Source organism: Etheostoma cragini, chromosome 2, assembly GCF_013103735.1.
Source record: "Etheostoma cragini isolate CJK2018 chromosome 2, CSU_Ecrag_1.0, whole genome shotgun sequence".
Taxonomy (NCBI): Eukaryota; Metazoa; Chordata; class Actinopteri; order Perciformes; family Percidae; genus Etheostoma; species Etheostoma cragini.
Genome location: NC_048408.1, coordinates 960,243 through 970,407, shown reverse-complemented (window position 1 = coordinate 970,407; position 10,165 = coordinate 960,243). Strand labels below are relative to the sequence as shown.

The 10,165-nt window shown below is 42.1% G+C and overlaps 1 protein-coding gene and 2 long non-coding RNA genes across 3 annotated transcripts in view; 1 reads left to right on the top strand and 2 right to left on the bottom strand.

Annotated features, from left to right (window-relative positions):
• LOC117957847 overlaps positions 1 to 1,537 on the bottom strand; it is a 1,918-nt gene extending 381 nt beyond the window's left edge. The window contains exons 1-2 of the long non-coding RNA XR_004659615.1: positions 1,527 to 1,537; positions 1,307 to 1,312 (exon numbers count right to left, since the gene is read on the bottom strand). This is a non-coding gene — a long non-coding RNA (uncharacterized LOC117957847). The remainder of the gene's footprint in view (positions 1 to 1,306; positions 1,313 to 1,526) is intronic.
• LOC117957810 (glutamate receptor 2-like) overlaps positions 1 to 10,165 on the top strand; it is a 49,674-nt gene that overhangs the window by 9,210 nt on the left and 30,299 nt on the right. The window contains exons 2-7 of the mRNA XM_034893857.1: positions 667 to 807; positions 4,543 to 4,782; positions 5,227 to 5,348; positions 5,890 to 5,964; positions 6,897 to 6,950; positions 8,633 to 8,791. Coding sequence (XP_034749748.1) covers positions 667 to 807; positions 4,543 to 4,782; positions 5,227 to 5,348; positions 5,890 to 5,964; positions 6,897 to 6,950; positions 8,633 to 8,791 — 791 coding nt within the window. The remainder of the gene's footprint in view (positions 1 to 666; positions 808 to 4,542; positions 4,783 to 5,226; positions 5,349 to 5,889; positions 5,965 to 6,896; positions 6,951 to 8,632; positions 8,792 to 10,165) is intronic.
• The window catches only part of LOC117957828, a 4,179-nt gene continuing 2,926 nt past the window's right edge, over positions 8,913 to 10,165 (bottom strand). The window contains exon 3 of the long non-coding RNA XR_004659604.1: positions 8,913 to 9,140. This is a non-coding gene — a long non-coding RNA (uncharacterized LOC117957828). The remainder of the gene's footprint in view (positions 9,141 to 10,165) is intronic.

Below are 10,165 nucleotides of genomic sequence, written 5' to 3'. Positions count from 1 at the left end.
AGGAGTCCCTCCCTGCAGGAGATCAGATATAATGCAGCTTTAAGGAGTCTTTTCCTGCTGGAGGTCAGATATAATGCAGCTTTAAGTAGTCTCCCCCTGCTGGAGGTCAGATATAATGCAGCTTTAAGTAGTCTCCCCCTGCTGGAGATCAGATATAATGCAGCTTTAAGGAGTCTCCCCCTGCTGGAGATCAGATATAATGCAGCTTTAAGGAGTTTCCCCCTGCTGGAGATCAGATTTTTTTAAATATATATTGGCCGATGTATTGGAATATAACATTTTTAAATAACCATACATTTGTATTTGTATCGGCCTTAAAAATCCTTTATTGGCCGGGCTCTAATTCCTATTGAAGGTTGTTTTTGTTGTGTGCCTCTAGTAAAGGGCGTTATCCTCTAGGACTACAACTACCATTGTACACTAATTGGGGATTCCAGAGGCATATTCGCGGTATCCACCTCTCTCCCAGATGCTACCTGGTGGTTGTTGGAGTTGATCAAATAAAATGTAAATGCTGAACACAGGGCCGTTAAAAAGAACAACTGATATTACTTAACAAATGTCTACGTGTAGCAGTATTTAGAGTGTGTTATGCTGTTTTTGGAATGCATATTATATAAATATCCTGTCCTTCTGACCATGGTCCTGTCTGTGTGTCTGTCTCAGGTGGTTTATTCCCCAGGGGTGCCGATCAGGAGTACAGTGCATTCAGAGTTGGCATGTTTCAGTTCGGGATGGCAGATTTCAGACTTACTCCACACATAGATAACCTGGAGGTGGCCAACAGCTTTGCGGTCACTAACTGCTGTAAGTATCACTTTTCATATCTTTTTCTGGATACAGTTTGATAACAGATCTTATTATTGTAGCAGATATTCCTATATGGTTTTATGTTTCTGAGACATTACATGTGTACAGAACTGAGACTAGTGTACTCTGTTTTTGAGGCTGCTATCAATATCCATATTTCATGTGATGTTATTGTATAAAATAAATCTCTCCCAACGCCTTGATGGAATTTCTTCAAATTTAGCACAATCGCCCACTTGGACTCACAGATGGACTGATAACAATTTGGTGGTTATCCTACTCGTCGTCCTGAAGATTGTTTTCACCCCCCTGTGTCCTGCGCAGGCCTCTCTTACGTTTGTAGTTAGTGTATATAACCGCTGCGAGACCTGAGATCTGCTCCCAACAATCAGCATTTTCTCCAGTCAGAGGGCGTTTGGGGGGAAGTGGGATGGAATTTGATCTATTTATCATCTTCTGCTGTTTATTTTCTTATGGATAAGCCCGAATGAGTCACGCAGGACTCACACATCACGCAAATAGAAACAGATGAATCGGTAAGGTGATGCTTTGCAGATGTCAGCCACTGTGTTCCCTTTGATCAGGGCTGTGGATGCGGACTCTCGTGGAGTGGGCCCGGATGCCCTGAGGTAGTCTCCACTCCTTCTACACTGGGCTGTAAGATCGCTGCGCTCCTGTCCTCTCTAATAGAAAGGAAGGACGGTGAGACCGACAACGCCCTAAGTCACTCACTATCTTAGCCAACGTCAAGGCTAGGAGGCGCCAGGGGTACCAGAAGTAAATCCTATCGTGGTGCCAGAGAACAGGTTTCTGTTATCGGACTCCCTTTGAAAAGACTTTACCAAGGGATGTGCAAAAACCATCTCTCTCCCTAGCTTTCGTAGCAGGATGAAACTGTAGACAGAGCCAAATCATCATCAACCAGCCTGAAAGTAGGTTGAGAGGCAGAGGACACACAATGGGTCTTTCTCAACATACATGTGCTATGAAGCGGTCCATCAACAACGCGCTGTAGTAGAGGGAGCTCTAGCCCCCTACATAATACACACCACTTGAATTCAACGTTAAAAAATGAAATGAGCCAAATTCAGATGCAATATGTAATGTCTACAATTCATTGTCAACATCTGAGAACCCAAGGACAAGCAGTCTGCTATTTCATCACTAAATTTGCCTCTTAAACCTTTTTTATGCAAGAAATCAACTGCGTAAAGTTTGAATATATATACAGTATAATTGCACATCTGCTCCGCCCATCCTTTGATGGTTACAGAACCCGCTGCCAGCTGGTGCTCTCTCAAGAGACTCGGGGACAAGAGGCTTTTACATCCTTGATCGCTCCTTTAAATAACACAACACAAATATCAATTATTAATGGGAGTCTGGGGTCATCTGCCTTATTGGAAAAAAGCTTCACAAGCGATCGCGGACGTACTGAGCTCGCTGATCGGCTGTCACTCACACACACACACAGTGTTAGTTTTTCCACCTTCATTTGATAGGACAGCTAGGTGAGAAAGTGGAGAGACATGCAGGAAATCATCCCAGGTCAGAATCAAACCCTGGACCTCTACGTTGGAACCTCTCAGTATATGTGTGTGCATGCTCTACCCACTGAGCCAACCCACACACACAGTTAGTTTCAGTCAGTGTAAACTAATGTTAGAGTCGCAGTGTGATTCGGGTCTGATAATGACCCTCTGACTGTATACACTGGTCTGTCCTACAGATGTACATTAGTGTCATGTTGAAATATATATTTTATATAGATGTACTATAGACTGAAGCAATGTAAAATGAGGACTCTATGCATGCAGTTTACTCTGCCTGTATCAGTCCCTGATGGAATGATGGCCTGAGGCTCAAAGCTCTGCTATTTAAGTACATAGTATTGTGATAGCAGTGAATGCATGGAGTCTTCTTTATCTGCTGTATTCACTCATGTTTGTTACCTGTCTATACCATGGCGGTAGAAGTGTTACCGTGGCGGGCCGCCATAAACATTTCAACATTACCCTTGAACCCTCAAATAGTCTTTGCTCATGCTTCGATTTGCCTTGATAGAAAGATAGATAGATAGATAGATAGATAGATAGATAGATAGATAGGTGAATAGATACAATACATTGAGATGGATGGATGGATGGATTCATGGATGGATAGATGGATGGATGCATGGTAGATAGATGGATGCATGGATGGATGGATGGATGTATTGATGCACGGTAAATATATGGATGCATGGTAGATAGATGGATGCATGTATGGATGGATGGATGGATAGATGATGCATGGATGGATAGATGGATGGATGATGCATGGATGGATGGTTAGATATTGTCCCATGAGATATATTTGTTTCCACAGTCTGTTTCATGCAAATGACAATATACACGGACAAATACATCAGATAATAAGACCCCACAGGTATGTAGACACATAGAAACAAGCACATTTATGACAATGACACCGATCTACACACAGTTAATCCAACACATCTGACTACCTTCATGCTTATAACACTTCCTCATGGAACCAGAAACATAACATAACACACTCACACACACTACATGTCTGTCTTTCTTGGATACTGGGAAAACATACAAAGTTGGTTCAGTCTCGCTAAACTCTATGAGGAAAAACCATTCATTTTACAGACATCAAGCTAGGCTATATGCTAGTGCTAGATGCTAAATGCTTAATTAACATTGTAATTGTTGTAATCGTGGCCATAACTTGATGTGTACATCTTGTCTTGTTTGCTGCTGGGTGCAGATAAAAGCACATCCTTAACATATAAGTGCATCTAACAAAACATGTTAAAACAATTACATAAACACATTCAAAGGAATAGAGAACAATAGCTGAATGGTTTAGTGCAAGATGTGAAAAAATCAGATTAGCATTCCACTTGCTTTCCCTGCCAAACACACACACACACACACACAATCACAAACACTGAGGCCACTAAATAAAGCGAAGACATATGAAGGAGTGTTGTCATGGTTGAGTCATGTTCATATATTGCAAGGTCAGCCCACAGTATGACCTTTTTCTGAGCAGAGAAGATGAATATATGCATTAACGCAGTATATAATGCACATGAATGTAATATCCCAAGAAGATGGAACAAGACTTTTTTATTTCTAGCGTAAGAAGGTCATTGAAGTAGGACAACTAATTATAGCTGGAGATAAAGTGCTCCTTCTTCTGTGAACCCCCTTTAAATAAAAAGCCCAAGTGCTTATATCACAGCAGATGTTTGCTCCCTTTGATAACATTTCTAATATGCTGGGGCCATGCTGCTTTGCATGCAGGACCCCCAGCCCTAACGGGCTTGGGGGTCCAATGACTGATGCCTACCATACCCTAGAAGACCTTAAACAGCTAAAATGTGACCCCGGCAAATTTCCCTCTTAAGCTTTTAGCTTAGCGACCATAAGTAGCACTGACTCTAGCCATTGGCTGCTTCCTGTTCCATTGGTTGTTGACAATGTTCACGTGATTTAACTTCACTACCAAGAATTAAAACTTAGGATAATATCAAACAGGTTGGATTTTGTTGGAACGTCAAAACGGGAGACAGACAGACTGCATGTTTGTGTGTTCATGCTATGTTCAGTGGTGGTGTGAGGAGGTGTGTGGCACTACTCTACTACACACACAAGCTCAGATGAAAATTATTAAAATTATTTAGTCTAGTATTTAAATTTTTCTCTCTCTGTCTCTTAGTTTGTTCCCAGTTCTCTCGAGGTGTCTACGCCATTTTCGGCTTCTACGATAAGAAGTCGGTAAACACCATCACATCCTTCTGCGAGACACTCCACGTCTCCTTCATCACGCCGTCTTTCCCCGCAGAAGGGATGAATCAGTTTGTTCTCCAGATGAGGCCGGACATCAAGGGGCCGCTGGTTTCATTAGTGGAGTACTACAAATGGGAAAAGTTTGCCTATCTCTACGATAGTGATAGAGGTAACGGAAGTGTTTCTTTTTTATCGGAATAAGCATTGTGATTTTAGTGCTGCTGCTTACTGTAACTTCTAACACACAATTTTCAATTTCTCATACATCTGGGATCTAGTATAATATCATTCTGGCATTTTGATATAGGCTGGCTGATTTATTGGCCACGCTTTTGTTCATATCCTCCTTTTAGGCAAGTCTAGGTGTATGGGGGCTTGTGGGGGCCATGTTAAGTTTCTAACTGGATTTCATTCTTATATGGTATACACAGTGTGAAGAAGTACCTTTCCAATGAATTTAATTCATTATTACTTATCAACCATATCCCAATACACATTACTGTGACATAGAATTCAGGAACTGACAAGGAAAAGCTGTAAGTGGCAAGTGGAATGTGTGTGTGTGTGTGTGTGTGTGTGTGCGTGTGCGTGTATGTGTGCTGTGTGTGTGCAGGTCTTTCTACTCTGCAGGTAATACTGGACACTGCAGCAGAGAAGAAATGGGTGGTCACAGCGATAAATGTAGGAAACCTGAAAGATGAGAGGAAGGATGAAGCGTACCGCTCCCTGTTTCAGGTACTGATCTTCTGTTCATACACAACACCGCACACTAGCTAGAGTCATCCTTTCCACACACAAAGTATTTGGAAACCAAATGTTTCCCACGGCCGCAGGTGCTAACACAAACAAACACACACACTAACGCAGAGTGGGTGTTGAGACACCGGATGCGGTGGTCTGATGCTCCTCTCTCTGTCCTTGTGGAGCCTCTAAAGGAACAGTGGAGGGGGGTCAGCATTTTTGGTTATATTACCTTATAGAGGTTGTTGTTGTTGCATATGACGTTTTATCATTATTGCTGATGAACCCCACCACTGTCGTGTCATCAGCAAACTATATGATGTGATTAGATTCCGACTAGTTGTGCAGTGTGTGTGAAGCAAATTTTTAGTCATTGGTTTATGGGATTTTGAGGAGGTCTACATTGGTGCATTAACCTAGCAAGTCAAGTGACGAAAATAGCACAGAAACCCGGGTACAGCTTCCACAGTTTGTCACTGACCTGGCCTACGCTGGATGACTCTGATGAGTCTGTGCTGCAACTTGTGTTTTTTAGGACCTGGAGATCCGTAAGGAGCGACGCATCATCCTAGACTGTGAACAAGACAAAGTCAAAGACATCATGGAACAGGTTGATTCCAGTCTTTTCACTACTACTGTTATTATTATAATAAGTAAATACCTATCCATCAACGTAAAGGTTCTTCTACCTTTTCTACATGCTACAGATCCATCCTCTGCAGTATATCATATGTGTCAAAGACATTACCACTTCCATTTTTTTTGCTGTCTGTATATTTGGTTAGCTTAGTTTTTGTTATAACTGTCTTTTCAAATACCGGTTTGCAATGACACACTGGCCATCTGGAGCACCGGGGGTTTTCCCAGTGGGTTGCTTGATAATTTGGGCAGATTCAATGCAAAATACACATGGTTTTAAAAAAGACAAGCCCCTGCTTGAGTTGAAAAAACCAAATGTTGTGCCAAAAAGGCTGAGTTTTAAAGTCTGTAAAAACGCAGAGAGAACATCCCCCTAAATCCTCGCCAAATGAGAAAGAAAGAATGAGTCTCTCTGAGAACCGCTTGCTCAAATTGTGTTCTTCATGATATTACGAAGCTGTTTCCAACTCAGCAGCATGTTATTGGCTCATATATTTACCACATTAATGTCTGGTATAGGCAGTAAGTAACGGGATCTTTTCCCCCTAGCTTTTACTTTCATAATTGCTTCCAACAAATGCCACCACAAATACTCCCCTCCTTATTCTTCAGTATTGTAAAAGAGAAACAGAAATATGACATTGGCTGGCTGTGCTTCCTGTCCGATAAAAATCCATGTACACAACGTTTGTGTTCCTTTATGAGTTAAGAATGTTGTCCTACTTCTTCAACTAAATAAACCATTCACAATCCCATTGAGTTATCCTTTGTAATAATAAGCTGAAAACTGTTTCTAAGGTTGGGAAAAGCAGACCTTTTGGTGATACATGGTTTTCACGGGACACACTGGCAAATGTTACACATTGAGGAATGCATTTGAGCTTGTTCTCTTTTTCCCACCAGGTGATCACCATAGGCAGACATGTGAAAGGATACCACTATATCATTGCTAACTTGGTGAGTCCCCGTCAGTCTCTGGTCCAACCTGACCAAACGCTGCTATGTTTGGCTGAGAAATCAGGATAGATAGTGATGTATATGCATGTATATATTTATATAGCAGAGCAGGTAGTCACATGTGCAGGTAAGCAGACAGGCGGCAGGTTCAGGCAGCTTACAGGGAAACAGATCTACACATTGATAACAGGGTGGCAGAAACAGCTGCAACAAGGCTCAGATGCAACAAAGATGACCTAGCAATGGGTAATTGCTGGCTGACTGATGTAAATATAGTCGGGCACTGGTCCCTGAGTGGGTTACAGTCCTAAATTCTATTCACACAGCGCTGTGGAGAAAGGTCTGGCTGGTCTACACAGCAGTCTGGGAAAGGAGAAAAACATTATCTGGTCCTTGGCATTTCTTTAAACCAATCCCAATCATGGGATGGACACAATGACAATGCCTCTATAAAAGAGTCTCAGGAAAGAACCTATTTTGTGTACGTTCAAAAGCTTTTTTTTGTGGTGCTACAGAAAACTCATATTTGACAGATGGTCTAGCTAACTGTCTGGATGTACCCTGCAGAGATCTGAGGACCAGTCAAACATGGCCACTCAGCTGGATGGAGATTGCGGCTTGAGACAAAATTCCCAGTCCAACTTTGTCAGATAGTTGTTATGTATGGTTCCTACTCCGGTATTCTACCACTGTATGCCCGGTATAGTTACGTATGGCGGAATGGCAAGCCAAGGCAAAGCACAACGCAGCGATACTGACGCTATTGCAGATCTAGTACTGGAAAAAAAGCTACCTCGAACCACAATTTTGTCAGATCCAGTCTCAGATTCAATAGGTGGGCGTCAACAAGGATAAGACGCTAACTGCTATCCGTGCTCAACTAGCATCTCTGAATGCAAGCCTTGGCCCTCTCAGTTTGGACGTGAACGACCTAAAAACGACCGTGGTAAGCAACTCAAGTATTCTGGATAGCCACGGCCACGCTTTTTAGGAGATGGAGGAGAAGCTAGCAGACATGGAGGACAGGAACCGAAGATGCAACATACGCATCGTTGGGCTCAAAGAGGGGCTAGAAGATGCTAATGCTGTCCAATGTCTCTCAGGCTCGCAACCTAAGTGGCTCCCGGATCTAGCAGATATCAGATTATTAGAGCCCACCGAATTTACAGTGACAGCCCAAAGAAGAACACCAATATCAGTCGCACGCTGATTTTCAACTTGCTTCGTGACAGACAATTCAGGCAGACAATTCTACAAGCTGCGTGGAAGTCCCTCCTCATAATTAAGGGCAATAAAATTAAAGTGTAAAAAAGTAGAAAGTAAAAAGGAAGTCCCCGTTGGGGGAGCCCGTTGGTTGGTTATTTTTCAGTAGGACGACTCAGACTTGTGGCTCAAACTGCTACTGACAAGCACTGTTCTAGGTTAATAACAACCTCTGAAAAAGGTGGTAGTTAGATTACATTTAGAAATTGTTGGTCGTGTCGTCACTATTTTTCACTATGATGTACACCAGTAGAGCCCTGCTACAGCTATATGTAGGGTTTCAGTAACAGACACATGCTATGTTCTTTAATAAAATGTGTCTGCATCACATGGCATGCATTGACTAGCCGCCATCATATCCTCTCAGAGTGTAAATGCAAAGTGCTCAACTAACAACTTTTCTGTTGTTCTTGTTCCAGGGTTTTGTAGATGGTGACCTCTCTAAAATCCAGTATGGAGGTGCGAACGTGTCTGGGTTTCAGATAGTAGATTTTGATGATCCTGTGGTGGCCAAGTTTGACCAGCAATGGGAGGCCCTGGAAGAGAAGGAGTATCCTGGAGCTGATGCACGGATCAGAGTAAGATAGTAAATTAACATCTAGGATGATGAATGCAATCATTGAGATGTTGTGTACTGACTACATTTGTATGTGGCTATGTGTATATCTATCAGGGATGTAAGATGTATGATAAAGGATTTGGCTTCAGATTCGGCCGAATATTGGGCTTTTTGACGAGGTTGCTCAACTTTAGAATTCATTTCCACCGAACCCTACTCTTGCACTAGGCGCGCAACGCAGGTCGATGTTGATCACAGGAAGGTGTTGGTAGGTGGACCGCTCAATGCAGTAGGCTGTGGGAAAGTGAAAATAGAACTCTTGAGCAGAAAAAGTGTTGTTTGGCAGTACATTCAGTCAAAAGATGGCCCTAAACAATACACAACAATGCCGCCGTTAAGACATTTGTGTGAGAATACGAGTTGTGCATAAAGGAATCTACAGACAGCAGCCAACATGCGGCAACTTCAGGCAAAGGAAGGACAATAATGTGTTAATGGACTGAGTATTGTTGCTGAAATATGCTATACAAATAAAGCTGCCTTGCCTTGAGGATGGAGGAGATTTCGGATTTGGCAAAAGAATCTGGATTTGATGCATCCTTAATATTTATGTGTTGCTGTTTTCTGACTGTGGAAACAATTATCCCTCATGATAATATAAATCTAGTCTAATATGCTGCTTTAAATGACTTGATATTGTTCCAACAGAGAGAGAGGCTGTGGGAGAAGGATCTAGATTACCTGGAGCAAGTCCAAGGATCAATTCACTTCAATTTTATTTATATAGCGCCAAATCACAAGACTCCAGGAATAGGGAAGAAGTTGAGTTAGTAACATGCATTAATGGGATGAGGTTAATGATGAGGATCACAGTAGTATAATCATGCTAATACTGGGTTTATTACTCAAACTCAACTCTCCATGCATTATGGCTACATAATCTTTAGTTGCGAAGCCCTTTGTAATGTTTGATGTGAAATGCTATAGCTTTTCGACATGATATGAACTTTTAGGACTTGCAACAACCAACACAAGCAGCACCTCTATCGTTTTGTATTTTCCTCAACTTAACAATTCTCTTTGCCAATGTGTAAAGTATTTTGGTGACCAGTGCAGTGTGCAGTATGCACACAAGGCTTAAACACCTGGAAGGTCCATTCAAATTTGAAAGCACAAAACCAATTGTTGGAAACTCTGTGGAAGCCATAGAATAGTAGAATCCCAGGTTGTCATACTCCTATGCAGCAGGTATCCGGTTATTAAGGTGTTAATATTTTTTGTCAATGTTTCTGTGACTTTCAGTATACCTCTGCCCTCACCTATGACGCTGTGCACGTGATGACGGAGGCGTTCCGCTTTCTTCACAAGCAGAGAATAGACATGAGTCGCCGTG